The 21756-nt window shown below is 46.0% G+C and overlaps 1 protein-coding gene across 1 annotated transcript in view; it reads left to right on the top strand.

The window, feature by feature from the left end:
• Positions 1-21756, top strand: part of LOC126426595 (tyrosine-protein phosphatase non-receptor type 11-like) — a 284162-nt gene that overhangs the window by 203019 nt on the left and 59387 nt on the right. The window contains exon 6 of the mRNA XM_050088489.1: positions 20726-20888. Coding sequence (XP_049944446.1) covers positions 20726-20888 — 163 coding nt within the window. The remainder of the gene's footprint in view (positions 1-20725; positions 20889-21756) is intronic.

Genomic DNA, 21756 nt, shown 5'->3' with positions numbered 1-21756 from the left:
AAATAGCAAAACTCTTCTACTACTTCAAGTGTCTCATTCCCTAATCTAATTGCCGCAGCATCACCTGATTTAATTCGACTACATTCCATTATCCTCGTTTTGCTTTTGTTGATGTTCATCTTATATCCTCCTTTCAAGACACTGTCCATTCCATTCAACTGCTCTTCCAAGTCCTTTGCTGTCTCTGACAGAATTGCAATGTCATCGGCGAACCTCAAAGTTTTTATTTCTTCTCCACGGATTTTAATACCTTCTCCGAATTTTTCTTTTGTTTCCGTTACAGCTTGCTCAATATACAGACTGAATAACATCGGAGAGAGGCTACAACCCTGTCTCACTCCTTTCCCAACAACTGCTTCCCTTTCATCCCCCTCGACTCTTATAACTGCCATCTGGTTTCTGTACAAATTGTAAATAGCCTTTCGCTCCCTGTATTTTACCCCTGCCATCTTTAGAATTTGAAAGAGAGTATTCCAGTCAACATTGTCAAAAGCTTTCTTTAGGTCTACAAATGCTAGAAATGTAGGTTTGCCTTTCCTTAATCTACTTTCTAAGGTAAGTCGTAGCATTAGTATTGCCTCACGTCTTCCAACATTGCTACGGAATCCAAACTGATCTTCCCCGAGGTCAGGTTCTACCAGTTTTTCCATTGGTCTGTAAAGAATTCGTGTTAGTATTTTGCAGCCGTGGTTTATGAAAGTGATAGTTCGGTAACTTTCAGATCTGTCAACACCTTTTACTCATCTAATGTGTAAACTGCTCCTGGCATTATGATTTGTAACTGCGCGTACGTATGATAAATTATGACGCCTTTTCCAGTGTCATTTTGCGCAGTAAAAATATCGTTATAACTTACAAAACAGGACTACTTATTTTGTATGAAAGGTACAATTGGACTTCTAATAATTGCAATTAACTAGTGCATAAGCCTAACTTACAAATTTTGACTTCCTTCGAATAAGAATTTACAATGAGCTAGTAGTAATGTATCATTTTTTCCTCCATTAGTGCTCCGCTGTTTGCAACACACCTCATAGCTGTATCCAGCACTTTTCCTTAGAAAGAAATTAATATTTGAATTTAGGGAATTATTTCACGTGCGTATTGAAACATGTGTGGCCGCAGGAATGTATCTCTTCGTTCACTGGTAGTAATTTGTCCTCATTCAGAACAATACTGATCGTGAGATCCGCTTAAGTTCTCTGAAGGTAAGTACACACTGGTCTACAGAACTCAGCGATTGTGTGTTGACATTGTGGGGGGACTGACTATAGACATGTAACTAGACAACGTATACAGACGGTGTAGATACTTTGTCCCACGCACGCTGTTGAATACCTTCTTCCGTCGATATTTACCGAACGTGGCTGACCTTTTCGGCATCGCGGCTTGTGCAGCGACAGTAGTGGACAGTTAGAGAAACCTAAAGAAGAAGACATGCTGATCGAAACGTGGACTGTTTATGGCGGGGGGGCTCCTTTCGACTTCGAAAGTGAAAGACAACATACTGTAGAGCTTTTCTTGCTGGAAATTCGATAAACAACTTTTTCTTATCGCGGCTATTATATTCGGAATTACAAACTCCCCTCCAAAATGTTCAGTCAATTGCAACATTTCCTCCGTTTTCCACATCTTGGTAAGTGGTGTTTAACAATAAGAAAGACAAAAACTAGGACTTCCGCGCAACATTGTCTGAGAACTGTCTCGTCTGTCCCATTTGAAATGGGAGTAAAAACTTGTGCTATTTCGCAGCAAAAGCTAGTCTGTACGCAAGAAATGTCTTTTTAGTTATCTTGGGTGCTAATAACCGCTTCAGCAGTATTTAGTTCTTTATTAGTGGAAACCTATCGCTTCCACATCTTCAGGCGAACGTATGAGTAAAACATTTTCATCTGAAGATGTGGATTGTAGTGCCACAAAACCGATAGTGATCCAGTAATACAGGACTAACTACAGCTGAAGAGCTTGTTTTTTCCCCCAAGATGACTAGTCCTACACTATGTGATCAAAAGTATCCGGATACACGCAAAAACATATGTTTTTCACATTAGGTGCACTGTGCTGCCACCTACTGCCAGGTACTCCATATCAGCGACCTCAGTAGTCATCAGACATCGTGAGAGAGCAGAATGGGGCGCTCCGCGGAACCCACGGACTTGGAACGTGGTCAGGTGATTGGGTGTCACTTGTGTCGTACGTCTTTACGCGAGATTTCCACACTCCTAAACATCCCTAGGTCCACTGTTTCAGATGCGACAGTGAAGTGGAAACGTGAAGGGACACGTACAGCACAAAAGCGTACAGGCCGACCTCGTCTGTTGACCGACAGAGATTGCCGACAGTTGAAGAGCGTCGTAATGTCTAATAGGCAGACATCTGTCCAGACCGTCACACAGGAATTCCAGACTGCATCAAGAGCCACTGCAAGTACTATGACAGTTAGGCGGGAGGTGAGAAAACTTGGATTTCAAGGTCGAGCAGTTGTTCATAAGGCACACATCGCGCCGGTAAATGCCAAATGCCGCCTCGCTCGGTGTAAGGAGCGTAAACATTGGACGATTGAACGGTGGAAAAACGTTGTGTGGAGTGACGAATCACGGTACACAATGTGGCAATGGGGGAGGGTGTGGGTACGGCGAATACCCGGTGAACATCATCTGCCAGCGTGTGTAGTGCCAACAGTAAAATTCGGAGGCGGTGGTGTTACGGTGTGGTCGTGTTTTTCATGGAGGGGGCTCGCTCCCCTTGTTGTTTGGCAAGGCTCTGTCACACCAGAGGCGTACACTGACGTTTTAAGCACCTTCTCGCTTCCTACTGTCGAAGAGCAATTCGCGGATGGCGACTGCATCTTTGAACACGATCGAGCACCTGTTCATAATGCACGGCCTGTGGCGGAGTGGTTACACGACAATAACATCCGTGTAATGGACTGGCCTGCACAGAGTCCTGACCTGAATCCTGTGGAACACGTTTGGAATGTTTTGGAACGCCGACCGAGTGCCAGACCTCACCGACCGACATCGATACCTCTCCTCAGTGCAGAAAGGGCTGCCATTCCGCAAGAACTCTCCGGCACCTGACTGAACGTATCCCTGTGAGAGTGGAAGCCGTCATCAAGGCTAAGGGTGGGCCAACACCATACCGCGTACCAGCATTACCGATGGACCTGACGGGATACCAATTCGATTCTACACAGAGTACGCGAAAGAACTTGCCCCCCTTCTAACAGCCGTGTACCGCAAGTCTCTACAGGAACGGAAGGTTCCGAATGGCTGGAAAAGAGCACAGGTAGTCCCAGTCTTCAAGAAGGGTCGTCGAGCAGATGCGCAAAACTGTAGACCTACATCTCTGACGTCGATCTGTTGTACAATTTTAGAACATCTTTTTCGCACGAGTATCATGTCGTATTTGGAAACCCAGAATCTACTATGTAGGAATCAACATGGATTCCGGAAACAGCGATCGTGTGAGAGCCAACTCGCTTTATTTGTTCATGAGACCCAGAAAATATTAGATACAGGCTCCCAGGTAGATGCCATTTTCCTTGACTTCCGGAAGGCGTTCGATACAGTTCCGCACTGTCGCCTGATAAATAAAGTAAGGGCCTACGGAATATCACACCAGCTGTGTGGCTGCATTGAAGAGTGTTTAGCAAACAGAGCACAGCATGTTGTTATCAATGGAGAGACGTCTACAGACGTTAAAGTAACCTCTAGCGTGCCACAGGGGAGTGTTATAGGACCATTGCTTTTCACAATATATATGAATGACCTAGTAGATAGTGTCGGAAGTTCCATGCGGCTTTTCGCGGATGATGCTGTAGTATAGAGAGAAGTTGCAGCATTAGTAAATTGCAGCAAAATGCAGGAAGATTTCAGCAGCGGACAGGCACTTGGTGCAGGGAGTGTCAACTGACCCTTAACATAGACAAATGTAATGTATTGCGAATACATAGGAAGAAGGATCCTTTATTGTATGATGATAGCGGAACAAACACTGGTAGCAGTTACTTCTGTAAAATATCTGGGAGTATGCGTGCGGAACGATTTGAAGTGGAATGATCGTATAAAATTAATTGTTGGTAAGGCGGGTGCCAGGTTGAGATTCATTGGGAGAGTCCTTAGAAAATGTAGTCCATCAACAAAGGAGGTGGCTTACAAAACACTCGTTCGACCTATACTTGAGTATTGCTCAACAGTGTGGGATCCGTACCAGGTCGGGTTGACGGAGGAGATAGAGAAGATCCAAAGAAGAGCGGCGCGTTTTGTCACCGGGTTATTTGGTAACCGTGATAGCGTTACGGAGATGTTTAATAAACTCAAGTGGCAGACTCTGCAAGAGAGGCGCTCTGCATCGCGGTGTAGCTCGCTGTCCAGGTTTCGAGAGGGTGCGTTTCTGGATGAGGTATCGAATATATTGCTTCCCCCTACTTATACCTCCCGAGGAGATCACGAATGTAAAATTAGGGAGATTAGAGCGCGCACGGAGGCTTTCAGACAGTCGTTCTTCCCGCGAACCATACGCGACTGGAACAGGAAAGGCCTGCAAAGTAGTCCCTCAGTTGTCTGCAGACAAAATGACTCGACCCTCTATATAGACATTGTACGTCGAAAGCGATGTGGTTCTCCAGAGTACTGGCTGCACTCGGGAGCTCGCAGGCTTTCGATGCGACCGCCTACGCCGCCCCGAGTCGCCGGGGCCGGTGTTCCCTCAGAGGCGCAGCAGACCTGATTCCGTATTCGCCTGCGCTGCGCGGCACTGCGCGGCCTCGCCGCCGCTGCCGTGTCCTCGGCTCGGCGCTGGGTGGAGGCCCATATTTGACGAGAGGGCATTACTCAACCGGAAGAGCAGAGGGGGGGCTGCGGCCGCAGCCGGAGAGGAGACGGACGCCGCGCCGCTCATGCCGATGGCTGGACGGCGGAGGGGTGGGGGGAAAGCTCAACCTCCAGTGCAGCCCTGCGCGGCTCTCCAGTCGAACGGGAGCCGCCGTAGGCAGAGGAACTAGTGCGCGGTAGTGCTACTTACCGGACACACTGTACTGAAAACTTGGTGGACACACTGTACCGGAAACTTGGTGGACACACTGTACCGGAAACTTGGTGGACACACTGTACCGGAAACTTGGTGGACACACTGTACCGGAAACTTGGTGGACACACTGTACCGGAAACTTGGTGGACACACTGTACCGGAAACTTGGTGGACACGCTGTACCCGATATTTCCTGAAGACACTGTGGTGGTACTTTTATAGGCTCTGTTTGCTGTACACACTGTGGTGACTGCTGTGCACGATGTACCAGCGACTTTTTGTCCACGCTGTACCGACCAGTTAATGTGTTGAACGGAACGACTGGTTTTGAACAGACTGTAGTGATTAGTTGCTGCTGGCAGTGTGCCATCTACTTGCTGCGCACACTGTACCAGCTTTGAGGATCGCGGTGAAGCAACTTTGTCCGTGTGTGTCGCACAAGGGTCAAGAGCGGAGACACACACATACACGCCTGACGCAGTCGGCGGATTGCAGCTTTCGGGACGTGCTGTTTTCTTCACGCCGCGATCTCTCTGCGATAACCTGGCAGGCTCGCGACGCGTCACAGTTGCCGACCAGGTATTCGCTACCCGGCGCCTATAAATCCAAGACTCGACTAGAGGACCGCAAACGTGGTGAAGTGAAATCGTGAACTTGTGGACCGAGGTGTACCGCGAAGTGATCGTGCGTGTACAGTGACTGCGTATTTGCACTTTTCCCCCCTCTATCCCTGTTTTTCTAGTGCACTTTCCCGTCCCTGTGGTCTATCTGCTTCTTTAAGATTCTCTTTCAGTCCCTCCTGTCTTTCTTGTAGTCCAATAGGCGAGGAGACAGCTCGTGTGGTAAGCCATATGAGTCTGTATTTCGCACCTCGCGGCAGCTACCAATTACGACAGGTGCGCTAGTGTCGTTTTCTCGCGTACTGTCCCTCGATCGGGCACTGTGAAAACTGCAAGTGTAGTGTAAACACAGCAAAACCCGATCTGGACAAGAGACTAGGGAAGAAAAAAGAAAAACTCACGGCCACTACCTGTCGCCGGTAGCGGTCCGTTCAAGAGAGAGCTACGTAACTTGCCCTCCCTCCCTCCCTCCCTCCCTCCCTCCCTCCCTCCCTCCCTCTCCCTCTCCCTCTCTTTCGTTTACAGCGACCCTCCTCGGTGTGAAGTTTGACGGAGGCCGGCGTTTACAGGAGGCGGTTACGTGAGAGAAACAGCCGACTTCCGGCGTGTCAGTGGTTTTGGGGGCCCGGATGAAAAAGAAAACGTGAAGTCGGGTCGTTTTTGTCTCCCCCCTTCCGTCTCCCATTTGTAACGAGGTCAACTGGAGGAGCAAAAGAAGTTGCGCGAGGCCGCTCCGACCTTCTGGTTGTGAAGATACCGGCGGTCCGCCAGAGAAGACGCCGTTTGCTGCGCTAGCGAGCGAAGTGACAGCCCAGCCCGTGAGCAGGTTCCGGCGCGGCTCTGCGTTTAAAACCCTCCGCGGCAGAAGATGCCGCTGGCCTGCTACGAGCGCAACCGCCCCCGCTGCTGTAGTAGGACCCACACCGGACGGGACGTTTCGGAGTGCTGAGCGGCGCGCGCCTTCAGGACTGTGAAGATGTCGGTGAGGAAGCAGTCGCTGCTGGTGGACGTGCTCGCTCTCCCCGCCGCCAGGATCATCATCTCGACGGCGCTGCACGAACTGCGCAACGCGCTGCTGCTCTTCAAGTGAGTAGCTCTCCGCCGGGCCGTCTTTTCGCAGGTTTTCCCCAGTCCCTTCTGTACACGCGGCACCACAGCCGGCGCCAATTTCTCGAGCAAAGTCGTTTTCGTGCTAAACTGTTTTTATTTTCGAAAAAGCACTTTATTCCGCATGTGTTGCTGTTGTTGTCGTTGTTGTTGTTGTTGTTGTTCTTGTGGTCTTCAGTCCTCAGACTGGTTTGATGCAGCTCTCCATGCTACTCTATCCTCTGCAAGCTTCTCCATCTCCCAGCACCTACCGCAACCTACATCCTTCTGAATCTGCTTACTGTATTCATCTCTTGGGTTTATATGCTGACTAGCTCCGCAGATGACGAAGAGATTGATGAAATGTACATCTACATACATACTCCGCAATCCACCATACCTCGTACCACAACTAGCATCTTCTCTCCCTGTTCCACTTCCAAACAGAACGAGGGAAAAATGACTGCCTATACGCCTCTGGACGAGCCCTAATCTCTCTTATCTTTGTGGTCTTTCCGCGAAATGTAAGTTGGCGGCAGTAAAATAGTACTGCAGTCAGCCTCAAATGCTGGTTCTCTAAATTTCCTCAGTAGCGATTCACGAAAAGAACGCCTCCTTTCCTCTAGAGACTCCCACCCGAGTTCCTGAAGCATTTCCGTAACACTCGCGTGATGATCAAACCTGCCAGTAACAAATCTAGCAGCCCGCCTCTGAATTGCTTCTGTGTCCTCCCTCAATCCGACCTGATAGGGATCCCAAACGCTCGAGCAGTACTCGACAATAGGTCGTACTAGTGTTTTATAAGCGGCCTCCTTTACAGATGAACCACATCTTTCCAGAATTCTACCAACGAACCGAAGACGACTAATCGCCTTCCCCACAACTGCCATTACATGCTTGTCCCACTTCATGTCCCTCTGCAATGTTACGCCCAAATATTTAATCTACGTGACTGTGTCAAGCACTACACTACTAATGGAGTATTGAAACATTACGGGATTCTTTTTCCTATTCGTCTGCATTAATTTACATTTATCTATATTTAGAGTTAGCTGCCATTCTTTACACCAATCACAAATCCTGTCCAAATCATCTCGTATCCTCCTATAGTCACTCAACGACGACACCTTCCCGTACACCACAGCATCATCAGCAAACAGCCGCACATTGCTATCCACCCTATCAAAAAGATCGTTTATGTAGATAGAAAACAACAGCGGACCTACCACACTTCCCTGGGGCACTCCAGATGATACCCTCACCTCCGATGAACACTCACCATCGAGGACAACCTACTGGGTTCTACTACTTGAGAAGTCTTCGACCCACCCACATATGTGGGAACCAATCCCATATGCTCGTAGCTTAGTTAGGAGTCTGCAGTGGGGCGCCGAGTCAAACGCTTTCCGGAAGTCAAGGAATATGGCATGTGTCTGATACACTTCATCCATGGTTCCCAAGATATCATGTGAAAAAGAGCGAGTTGCGTATGATGAGATGAAAGAAATTATTCAGATAGTGAAGGGAGACGAAAATTTAATAGTCATGGGTGACTGGAATTCGATAGTAGGAAAAGTAAGAGAAGGAAACGTAGTAGGTGAATATGGAATGAAGGTAAGGAATGAAAGAGGAAGCCGCCTGGTAGAATTTTGCACAGAGCATAAGTTAATCATAGCATAACACTTCGTTGAAGAATCATAAAAGAAGATTGTATACATGGAAGATGCCTGGAGATACTGATACGTTTCACATAGATTATATAATGGTAAGACAGAGATTTAGGAACCAGGTTTTAAATTGTAAAACATTTCCAGGGGCAGATGTGGACTCTGACCACAATCTGTTGGTTATGAACTGTAGATTAAAACTGAAGAAAAAAAAAGGTGGGAATTTAAGGAGATAGGACCTGGATAAACTGACTAAACCAGAGGTTGGTTGTAGTGTTTCGGGGGAACAGCATTAGGGAACGATTGTCAAGAATGGGGGGAAAGAAATACAGTAGAAGAAGAATGGGGTGCTCTGAGAGAATTTCGCATCTAAATACGCAAAACTGCAACTGGTCACTTTTTTTGAATAGTTATTTATTATTCCACGAACCTGTATCCAGATGGTTTTCGGGAAGTTACATCGCTGTTTCGTCCAGAAAACCGTCTGAAGGTGAACCTGGAACGATTCGAAAACCGGTTCGTGGTATAGTAAGTAACTATTCAGAAACAGTGAGTGGTTGCACTTTTATGTATTTACATTCAACCAATAGTCGCGGGTTCTAAAATAAGCGTAATAGCTAAGCTTGAACTGTATTTCATGCTTTCCCTGTCAGCTAATTTCCTCCCCTTGAGAGTTTAAAATCTACCTACTGTAAAACAATATCAAAAGTTTGAGCACCTTCAAACACAGAAACAGTCAAGTTGTTATATTCAGTATATCCATTGCGGATGACGAACTGCGAGTGTAAATTAAACTGGCGTTTATCTGGTAATGAATATGCAACCAGTCGCTTTTTTACGACTTATTCAACCCCGAACATGTTTTCGAGCCATTGGAAGCTCATCTTCGGATGGAGGTCTACAGAAATATTATCCTGTGGAGTAAGTGTGTGCTGTTGCTGGCAGAAATGACGGAAATTTAGTAATCGGCGACAAAACATTTACAAATGCGAAACTTTTTTTTATGTTTTAGATACTTACAGGGCGACTGCTTGTATATTTATTACAAGATAAACGCAAGTTGTTATATGAAGACGGTATCTGTTCTTTCGGACGTGAATGGATGTCATCTGACGTCCGTGCAGACCAAACGCAATGAAAAATACCGAACAAAATGTGGACAGAAAAAGAAGGTGGATAGAGCGTCTGCCACGTAAGCAGGAGGTCCCGGATTCGAGTCCCGGTCGGGGCACACATTTTCAACTGTCCCCGTTGATCTATATCAACGCCTGTCTACAGCTTGGAGTCTTGAATTAGTTATCATGTCGAGTTGTTATATGTTCGGTATCTGTCAATTCAATGCTCAACGCAACTGATACCTTTATTCGTGGTAAAATCGTACATACAAGGTGTCTACATTATCTGAAGGCATCGAAATATCTGGAAAACAACACGCTGGATCCGAAAAAAATTTCTAATTAAAATCTGTTAACCTCGCAGTGGGACTTCAATGGTACCAAACTCAACCGCTCACCCCACTCTGTGTGTGTGTGTGTGTGTGTGTGTGTGTGTGTGTGTGTGTGTGTCAGAACTGCTGTGTGTTTTGTCGGACATGCTAACATTCGAAGCTCATTGCCAGGACATCGGGAATCTAAAGCATTAAGACGCGATTTAAAATAAAATAATTCGAAAGAATCGCGCCGGAAAACAGGAATATTTCTGGACGGTTTTCTGGTACAATTTATCAACGTAGTCGACCGTAGCTGGACTCGGGGCGTAAAAAAAATCTTGTTATTGTTAAACCACTGTTCCTGATCTCGCTAGTCGTACCTCCGTTTCAGTTTTATTTAAATTTCGTATTAATTTAAAAATGGAAATGTTAATGAACAAATATTGAATCATAATTTTTAACAGAAATAACATTTTAAATTACTCTCTTTGGGTCATCATGTACATCTACATCGAGATTGCCCACATCACATTTAAGTCCCATCGACCCACCTTCACAATTCTCTGTTATTCCTATCTCGTCTCTGACTTCCCTTATTTTATTGCGGTGATCGTTTCTCGCTATGTAGGTCTGTGTCAACAAAATATTTTCGCATTCGGAGGAGAAAATTGCTGATTGGAATTTCGTGAGAAGATTCCGTAGCAACGAAAGACGCCCTTGTTTTAATGACGTCCATCCCAAATCCCGTATCGTGTCAGCGACACTCTGTCCGCTATTTTCCGTTAGTACGAAACGTGCTGCCCTTCTCTGAACTTTCTCGATGTACTACGTCAGTCCTATCTGTTAAAGAACCCACACCGAAAAGAGGACGGACAAGCGTAGTGTAGTAGATCTGTTACATTTTCTAAGTGTCCTACCAATAAATCAGTCTTTGGTTAGCCTTCCCTACAACATTTTCTCTGTGTACCTAATTTCTAGGTATGACTGATCTATCGTGTAACCGAAGTTTAACCGATTCTTTTAGCACTCATTTGGATCACCTCACACTTTTCCTTATTTAGGGCCGGCTGGAGTGGCCGTGCGGTTCTAGGCGTTACAGTCTGGAACCGAGCGACTGCTACGGTCGAAGATTCGAATCCTGCCTCGGGCATGGATGTGTGTGATGTCCTTAGGTTAGTTAGCTTTAATTATTTCTAAGTTCTAAGCGACTGATGACCTCAGAAGTTAAGTCGCATAGTGCTCAGAGCCATTTGAACCATTTTCCTTATTTAGGGTCAGGGGCCAATTTTCGCACCATACAGATATCTTTTCTAAATCGTTTTGCAATTTCTTTTGACCTGCTGATGACTTTCCTAGTTGATAAACGACAGCGTCATCTGCAATCAACGTAAGAGGGCTGCTCAGATTGTCTCCCAAATGGATTATGTAGATAAGGAACAGCAAAGGGCCTGTAACACTGCCTCGGGGAACGCTAGATATCACTTCTGTATTACCGATGACTTTCCGTCAGTTACTACGAACTGTGACTTCTCTGACAGGAAATGGCCAATCCAGTCACTTAACTGAGACGATATTCCACAAGTACGCAATTTCACTACAAGCCGCTTGTCTGGTACAGTGTCAAAAGCCTGCCGGAAATCCAGCAATACGGAATCGATCAGCAATGCATTGTAGATAGCTCTCAGCAGTTGGTGCGAGTAAAGAGCTGGTTGCGTTTCACAAGAACGGTGCCTTCTACATCCGTGTTGACTGTCTGTCAATAGGCCGTTTTCTTCGAGGTAATTCGTAGTGTTCGAAGACAATACACGTTCCCAGAGGTCTGCTTTTACACTACTACTGGGTGGGACGAATAAAAGTGTCCCGAAGGAGTGGACACGAGATTCAAAGGGCCATAGACACGGGTTCACAGGTAGATGCCGTGTTTCTTGACATACGCAAGGCGTTCTATACAGTTCCCCACAGTCGTTTAATGAACAAAGTAAGAGCATATGGACTATCAGACCAATTGTGTGATGGATTGATGAGTTGCTAGATAACAGAACGCTGCATGTCATTCTCAATGGAGAGAAGTCTTCCGAAGTAAGAGTGATTTCAGGTGTGCGACAGGGGTGTGTCGTGGGACCGTTGCTATTCACAATATACATAAACGACCTTGTGGATGACATCAGAAGTTCACTGAGGCTTTTAGCGGATGATGCTGTGGTATATCGAGAGGTTGTAACAATGGAAAATTGTACTGAAATGCAGGAGGATCTGCAGCGAATTGACGCATGGTGCAGGGAATGGCAATTGAATCTCAATGTAGACAAGTGTAATGTGCTGCGAATACACAGAAAGAAAGATCCCTTATCATTTAGCTACAATATAGCAGGTCAGCAACTGGAAGCAGTTAATTCCATAAATTATCTGAGAGTAGGCACTAGGAGTAATTTAAAATGGAATGATCATATGAAGTTGATGGTCGGTAAAGCAGATGCCAGACGGAGATTCATTGGAAGAATCCTAAGGAAATGCAATTCGAAAACAAAGGAAGTAGGTTACAGTACGTTTGTTCGCCCACTGCTCGAATACTGCTCAGCAGTGTGGGATCCGTACCAGATAGGGTTGATAGAAGAGATAGAGAAGATCCAACGGAGAGCAGCGCGCTTCGTTACAGGATCATTTAGTAATCGCGCAAGTTTTACGGAGATGATAGATAAACTCCAGTGGAAGACTCTGCAGGACAGACGCTCAGTAGCTCGGTACGGGCTTTTGTTGAAGTTTCGAGAACATACCTTCACCGAGGAGTCGAGCAGTATATTGCTCCCTCCTACGTATATCTCGCGAAGAGACCATGAGGATAAAACCAGAGAGATTAGAGCCCACGCAGAGGCATACCGACAATCCTTCTTTCCACGAACAATACGAGACTGGAATAGAAGGGAGAAGTGATAGAGGTACTCAAGGTACCCTCCGCCACACACCGTCAGGTGGCTTGCGTAGTGTAGATGTAGACGTAGATGCAGATACGGATCCACGTGAATTTGTGGCAACATCAACGGAGAAGGAAAGGAGATACAGTTACTTCCAACAGGACGGAGCGACTGCCCACACAGCCTGCCCAACCTCTGACGTCACGTACTCGGTCCTCACGCCGGACAGTGCGGCGAGCAGAGGTCAGTCTGGGGTCACGGCGGCCCCAGCTGCTCACCCGACATGCCGGTGTGCGACTACTTTGCGTCCGGAGCTCTCGAAGCTTAACGTGTATCGCAACAGCCGTCGCAGTCTTCACGAACTGCAGCAGAATATTCCGGACGAGGTTGCAGAGCAGTCCACCTTCGATCCGCCTTCAGTAACTTGCTGACCGGGGCCCTACAGTGCCAAGACGTGGATGGTGGCCACTTTCAGAGTCTGTACCGCTGCATTTCCTTTCCTCTTCTGTGTTACTTTTTGTAGCCTGGAACTCGGCCCTCTCGCCCACTTTTATTTTGCCCACACTGTACTACACTACTGGCCATTAAAATTGCTACACCACGGACGTGACGTGCTACACGCGCGAAATTTAACCGACAGGGAGAAGGTGCTGTGGTATGCAAATGATTAGCTTTTCAGAGCATTCACACAAGGTTGGCGCCGGCGCCGACACCTACAACGTGCTGACATGAGGAAAGTTTCCAACCGGTTTCTCATACGCAAACAGCTGTTGACCGGTGTTGCCTGGTGAAACGTTGTTGTGATGCCTCGTGTAAGGAGGAGAAATGGGTACCATCACGTTTCCGACTTTGATAAAGGTCGGATTGTAGCCTATCGCGATTGCGGTTTATCGTATCGCGACATTGCTGCTCGCTTCGGTCGAGATCCAATGACTCTTAGCAGAATATGGAATCGGTGGGTTCAGGAGGGTAATACGGAACGCCGTGCTGGATCCCGACGGCCTCGTATCACTAGCAGTCGAGATGACAGGCATCTTATCCGCATGGCTGTAACGGATCGTGCAGCCACGTCTCGATCCCCGAGTCAACAGATGGGGACGTTTGCAAGACAACAACCATCTGCACGAACAGTTCGACCACGTTTGCAGCAGGAGGGACTATCAGCTCGGAGACCGTGGCTGCGGTTACCCTTGACGCTGCATCACAGACAGGAGCGCCTTCGATGGTGTACTCGACGACGAACCTGGGTGCACGAATGGCGAAACGTCATTTTTTCGGATGAATCCAGGTTCTGTTTACAGCATCACGATGGTCGCACCCGTGTTTGGCGACATCGCGGTGAATGCACCTTGGAACCCCGTATTTGTCATCGCCATACTGGCGTATCACCCGGCGTGATGGTATGGGGTGCCATCGGTTACACGTCTCGGTCACCTCTTGTTCGCAGTGACGGCACTTCGAACAGTGGACGTTACATTTCAGATGTGTGACGACCCGTGCCTCTACCCTTCATTCGATCTCTGCGAAAGCCTACATTTCAGCAGGATAACGCACGACCGCATGTTGCAGGTCCCGTACGGGCCTTTCTGGATACAGAAAATGTTCGACTTCTGCCCTGGCCAGCACAGTCTCCAGATATCTCACCAACTGAAAACGTCTGGTCAATTATTAAAATAAATTAAAGACGAACACCAGTAAATGTAAAGAATATAACATGTGAGACATAGTAATTTATTACAGGCTATGGTCAATATTCCCAGCTGCGTAAAGAGACGCCTGCTAGATGAACGTTGTGTGTGTGTGTGTGTGTGTGTGTGTGTGTGTGTGTGTATCGCACATAATTCTAGTTACTTGCTTTTGCGCAATGAAAACTTTTGCGTTCATGCAGAATATTACGTCATAAGATCTTAGTGAATAAAAAAATACAACCTATTGTCTTCCATAGCCGGAAAGTTAGCCATTATTCTCAAGGCAAAAGTAGTCTAACATAAATGTTTCAGCAGGTCTATTATATCGTTTTTCCAGTTTAACTTTTCATCAATATGCAAACCTAGGAACTTGGGATTTTGTACACTGTTTGACATTTCTTTTTGGTACGCTAGGTTCATATAGTAGGTGGGATATTTTTGACAGTATAAACCGAATGAACTTTTTTCTTAAGTTTAAGCAAGTCCATACGTAAAAAAAAAAGAACAGGGAGTCATCATTGTCAACATCTTGAACAGTTTCCAGCCCAAGGCTGAATCTGTTTGGAACATACGACTCACCATGGAGTCCTCTTTTTGCAACATCTTTCTGTGTTCACTCTGGTTCAGCCTCCACCTCATTTTTCAATAGTCCTTCAGCTCTTTCAGCCATCTATCCTTCGGTTTTCCTCTGAATCATTTCCTTCCCATCTCCATTTCGTGTAGGTGTTGTTGTTGTTGTTGTTGTTGTTGTTGTCTTCAGTCCTGAGACTGGTTTGATGCAGCTCTCCATGCTACTCTATCCTGTGCAAGCTTCTTCATCTCCCAGTACCTACTGCAGCCTACATCCTTCTGAATCTGCTAGTGTATTCATCTCTTGGTCTTCCTCTACGATTTTTACCCTCCACGCTGCCCTCCAATACTAAATTGGTGATCCTTTGATGCCTCAGAACTATCTTTTGAGGTTCCTCTTGTTTTCCATTCTCTTTAAGTGCGTATCCCATCTTAGCCTTGATGTTCCTATGCTACTCTGCAAAGGTTGCTCTTTCACTATTTCCCTTACCCTTTCGTTGTTCATCGTCTCTCTCGTTACTCCTATCGTACGTCATTCCACATTCCTGTAATCCACTCGCATCTCTTTTCTTCATTACTCACTTTTCAGATGCACAGGTCAGTTTTGTGATGTAGTAACTTCGATATATTGCTTCTCTGCTGTTTTGTGAGACATCCTTTTTCCAAACCAGACTCCTAGTACTTGGCAGGAATGCTTCTTTTTGGCTGCCTGGCGTGTTCACTGATTTCTTACTCAGTTCTTCCATTTTCCTCTATCACACTTCTCAAGTACTCGATGCTTGCCTCCGTCTTCAGTCGTTCACCCCCAATCCTTACTCCACCGGATGGTCTATCTTTCTTTCTAGTTGTAACACGAATCTCTCATTTGATTACATTAAATTTCATTCCATACTGCCACGCAGTTTCTATCTGTTCTATAATCTCCTCCTCCCTGTTTCTCCTGTTTCATCTGCAACCACCACTGCTTCCATCCTGTCTTATCCAGCTTTTTCCACCACCTCGGTCATCATCTCAACTGAGACTACAGCGAATAGGAGAGATGACAATACACTGCCCTGTTTCACACCACTCGTGAGCTGGAACCAAACCGTCCTTTCATTTCCCACTCGCAGACAACTCAGACTTCCACAGTACGTTTCCTCCGGCCTGCTTGTCGTCACTTCTTCCGCTCCCCATTTTTCCCGTGCTTTCCAGACTTTTGTGCTACGGACGCTATCGACTACGTTTTCTGTATCGAGAAAGGCCGTCACGAGATCTTCCCCAAATCCACACTGGTGCTGCTGGACTGCAAATATGAGGTCCGCATTTGGCCTCCCGGGTCTAAAGCTCTGTTGCTCCTCTCACAATCTGTTCTCGACCTTCGTCGGAATTCTGCAGTGACTTTCACGAAAACATCATTCACTGTCGATGCTTCTTTCCTCACCTTTTGTACACTGCCTGAATCATTTGCAGACAGGACTAATTGTGCCTCGAGATTTGAATAACGCGGCAGACGATTGGCTGTAAGGGAGAGCAGTAGACGGACAGTCGTGGAAACCTCTGAGACTCCCATTGTAGTAGGTCCCCAGATTATGTGGGGGGCCTCTGTTTGTACGACTGGGACAGCCTAGGGTAACTTTCTGCACTCTGTTTGTTAAGTAAGAGCTAAAGCAGACACGTGCTGAACTATGTACACTACTGGCCATTAAAATTGCTACACCAAGAAGAAATGCGCATGATAAACGGGTATTCATTGGACAAATATATTATACTAGAACTGACATGTGATTACATTTTCACACAATTTGGGTGCATAGATCCTGAGAAATCAGTACCCAGAACAACCACTTCTGGCCGTAATTACGGCCTCGATACGCCTGGGCATTAAGTCAAACAGAGCTTGGATGGCGTGTACAGGTACAGCTGCCCGTGCAGCTTCAACACGATACCACAGTTCATCAAGAGTAGTGACTGGCGTATTGTGACGAGCCAGTTGCTCTGCACCATTGACCAGACGTTTTCAATTGGTGAGAGATCTGGACAATATGCTGGCCAGGGCAGCAGTCGAACATTTTCTGTATCCAGAAAGGCCCGTACAGGACCTGCAACGTACGGTCGTGCATTATCCTGCTGAAATGTAGCGTTCCGCAGGGATCGAATGAAGGGTAGAGCCACGGGTCGTAACACATCTGAAATGTAACGTCCACTGTTCAGAGTGCCGTCAATAGGAACAAGAGGTAACCGAGACGTGTAACCAATGGCACCTCATACCATCACGCCAGTATGGCGATGACGAATACACGCTTCCAATGTGCGTTCACCGCAATATCGCCAAACACGGATGCGACCATCGTGATGCTGTAAACAGAACCTGGATTCATCCGAAAAAATCACGTTTTGCCATTCGTGCAGTCAGATTCGTCGTCGAGTACACCATCGCAGGCGCTCCTGTCTGTGATGCAGCGTCGAGGGTAACCGCAGCCACGGTCTCCGAGCTGATAGTCCGTGCTGCTGCAAACGTCGTCGAACTGTTTGTGCAGATGGTTGTTGTCTTGCAAACGTCCCCACATGTTGACTCAGGGATCGAGACGTGGCTGCACGATCCGTTACAGCCATACGGATAAGATGCCTGTCATCTCGACTGCTAGTGATACGAGGCCGTTGGGATCCAGCACGGCGTTCCTGAACCCACCGATTCCATGTTCTGCTAACAGTCATTGGACCTCGACCGACGCGAGCAGCAATGTCGTGATACGATAAACCGCAATCCGACCTTTATCAAAGTCGGAATCGTGATGGTACGCATTTCTCCTCCTTACACGAGGCATCACAACAACGTTTCACCAGGCAACGCCGGTGAACTGCTGTTTGTGTATGAGGAATCGGAAACTTTGCTCGTGTCAGCACGTTGTATGTGTCGCCACCGGCGCCAACCTTGTGTGAATGCTCTGAAAAGCTAATCATTTGCATATCACAGCATCTTCTTCCTGTCGGTTAAATTTCGCGTCTGTAGCAGGTCATCTTCGTGGTGTAGCAATTTTAATGGGCAGTAGTGCATTACATAAAAACTTGGCTGCTCTACAGTAATATTATTGTCGACCCAGGAGTTACAGAGGATTACAACTGGTGGTATTTTATCATTTGAAGATTTTATTATGTGCTCAGTAAATACGTAGGTAGGTGACGTAGTAGGGTTGTTGGCTATGTATCCCGTTACTACACTTAACTAGACTTTCGGGTCTGACTGTTGATGTTCCGAGATGGTGAGTGATGAATTTTACTGGTGTGGTTGGTAATCGTAGCAGCGTCGACAATTTCTGACTGTGCCATTAGTTGGTTTACTAGGAAGTTATTAATACGCGTACTTCAAAAATATTGTTTCACTTTTTAGTTATAAAGATGCTTTTACTATAGGCATTCAGGAACTTTACTCAACCTGATTTTCAGGAATTTTCTATGAATGTGGATTTAGGTAAAATAATGATCATTTGAAGGATGGAAAGAAGCCTATTTGATGTGATTATAAACTTATTTTGAAGTGGAATCGAGAGTGTTCATGCTAGCAGTCATCTACAAAGTGTGTGTTCTGTATGCGACACGTGTGTCTGAATATGCACCGGTCATCGTATCGATAAATTCAAGATACTATTTTGTGGTCTCCTGAAGAACTGTTAGTGTTAAAACGTGATACAACTCTTACCTATAAGTTATGACTTTCCATAAGTCCAAGTACTGTAATACGTTCTATAAAAAACTGAATTGTTGTTAAATATGTTACTTTATGTCGATTTACTTTCAAGTTGGAAAAATATTTTTGTTATTAATATTTATTCAGAATCTCGCTTCAGTAATGAACATTACTGTTGTTGTCGTTGTTATTGTTGTTGTTGTCTTCAGTCCAGAGACTGGTTTGATGCAGCTCTCCATGCTACTCTATCCTGTGCAAGCTTCTTCATCTCCCAGTACCTACTGCAGCCTACATCCTTCTGAATCTGCTTAGTGTATTCATCTCTTGGTCTCCCTCTACGGTTTTCACCCTCCACGCTGCCCTCCAATACTAAATTGGCGATCCCTTGATGCCTCAGAGAATGCCCTACCAACCGATCCCTTCTTCTAGTCAAGTTCTGCCACAAACTCCTCCCCAATTCTATTCAGTACCTCCTCATTATTTACGCGATGTACCCATCTAATCTTCAGCATTCTTATGTAGCATCACATTTCGAAAGCGTCCATTCTTTTCTTGTGCAAACTATTTATCGTCCACGTTTCACTTCCATACATGGCTACACTCCATACAAATACTTTCAGAAACAACTTCCTGACAGTTAAATCTATACTCGATGTTAACAAATTTCTCTTCTTCAGAAACGCTTTGCTTGCCATTGCGAGTCAACATTTTATATCCTCCCTACTTCGACCATGTTCAGTTATTTTGCTCCCCAAATAGCAAAACCCCTTTACTGCTTTAAGAGTCTCATTTCCGAGTCTAATTCGCTCAGCATCACCCGACTTGATTCGACTACATTCCATTATCCTCGTTTTGCTTTTGTTGATGTTCATCTTATATCCTCTTTTGAACTGCTCTTCCAAGTCCTTTGCTGTCTCTGACAGAATTAGAATGTCATTGGCGAACCTCAAAGTTTTTATTTCTTCCCCTGGGATTTTAATTCCTACTCCGAACTTTTCTTTGGTTTCCTTTACTGCTTGCTCAATATACAGTTTGAATAACGTCGGGGATAGGCTACGACCCTGTCTCACTCCCTTCCCAACCACTGCTTCCGTTTCATACGCCTCGACTCTTATAACTGCCATCTGGTTTCTGTACAAATTGTAAATAGCCTTTCGCTCCCCGTATTTTACCCCTGCCACCTTTAGAATTTGAAGGAGAGTATTCCAGTCAACATTGTCAAAAGCTTTCTCTACGTCTAGAAATGCCAGAAACGTAGGTTTGCCTTTCCGTAATCTTATTTTCCAAGGGAAGTCGTAGGGTCAGTATTGCCTCACGTGTTCCAAAATTTCTACGGAATCCAAACTGATCTCCCCCGAGGTCGGCTTCTACCAGTTTTTCCATTCGTCTGTAAAGAATTCGTGTTAGTATTTTGCTGCCGTCGCCTATTAAACTGGTAGTTCGGTAATTTTCACATCTGTCAACACCTGCTTTCTTTGGATTGGAATTATTATATTCTTCTTGAAGTCTGAGCCTCACGTGCTCTAACGTTTCTACGGATTATTACGCATTTCAAAGTAAGGAATTGTGGAATGGGATTTAAGGAACTTGTGTCATACTGATTTTCTGAAATTTTCTGTGGACATAGAGTTGTGTAAAATAGTGACAATTTGAAAGCTGGAAGCGAACATATTTGTACGTGAAGGTGATTATAAACGTGCATTCGAGTGGAATGGGTAGAAGTCACCTACAAAATGTTGTGTGATGTAAGTGACGAGAGTATCGGGATCTTCACCTATCTCGGTATCGATAACTTCGTAACGACATTTGGCGGTCTGCTACGTTACGAGCTGGAGGTGACGGCTCGGGAGTCAGCAGTGGTGGTCGTGTGCTGTGCTGATGCGATGGACTGTGCGGCTGGTCCCGGCGGAGGTTCGAGTCCTCCCTGGGGCATGGGTGGGTGTGTGTGTGTGTGTGTGTTTGTCCTTAGGATAATTTAGGTTAAGTAGTGTGGGGACTGGTGACGTCAGCAGTCGAGTGCCGTAAGGTTTGACACAGACGCCTCTGGTGTTGCAGGTGGTTCCACGGGCACCTGTCGGGCAAGGAGGCGGAGAAGCTGATCCTGGAGAAGGGCAAGAACGGCAGCTTCCTGGTGCGCGAGTCGCAGAGCAAGCCGGGGGACTACGTGCTCTCCGTGCGCACCGACGACCGAGTCACACACGTCATGATCCGCTGCCAGGTAGGCGGGAGGAGTCGGAACAGGTGGTAGTCTGAAAAGTCCAAACCAAGAGGAAGTAGGTCTCCGTCTCTGAGTCTGACCTACTTACGACAGGTTGAATATTGGTCATGGTAAACAGGTGTTCCGAGATAACGAATTTTATTAAGTTTCACTTTATTTCTGTTGTCTAATCTCACTTACCTAAGGCCGGTATTACACTATCAAATTTCTTTGTCAAATATATTTTTCCAAAATCTTTGTCAAAGATATTTGATGGTGTAATAGGGAACTTTGTCAAATGTCGTCCAATATTTGATCAAATCTAGGGCCTCGCTGAGATATGATCAAAGAAGTCGCTTGTCTTCTGTTCACTGCAGTGTGACATGTTACCGCATGGAGCGCTAGCATAGCTGCAGCGTTCTGTCGTCTGTAGTGTTTTTCTAAACATTGCCGGTGGATACAATTGGTGTGTGCCGACAACTACAAGATTAATAGAGATGTATGAAGTTGATGAGGCACGCTGAATACAAAAATAGATTAAGAAGATTGCAGACTTAACCTAACCCAACCCTCTCCTGTAGCAAGGAATCGGAGTGTTACAGTGAGCCTGCCTTCTGCAGATGTAGCAGTTCTTTATTGTGCTTTGTGATACGAGGATACACTTCACTGAGCACATACAGAAATGTATGCTCATCCATTCTTAAGCAACTGATGTACGACTTGACGTCCTCCACTGTAAGCTCACGTAACAAGTTTTGTCGAATGCTTTTATCGTGTCGTCGTAAAACCCACGGCTTCACCCAGCTATGTTTCCTTTTTTTCCCCCGCTTCTCTTCCGCATGTGCACACAGTACAATTGTAGTACATGCAACTGCTGCGGTTAATAACA

Source organism: Schistocerca serialis, chromosome 11, assembly GCF_023864345.2.
Source record: "Schistocerca serialis cubense isolate TAMUIC-IGC-003099 chromosome 11, iqSchSeri2.2, whole genome shotgun sequence".
Lineage (NCBI taxonomy): Eukaryota > Metazoa > Arthropoda > Insecta > Orthoptera > Acrididae > Schistocerca > Schistocerca serialis.
The sequence above is the reverse complement of the archived record's forward strand: the minus strand, read 5'-3'. Positions and strand labels throughout refer to the sequence as shown.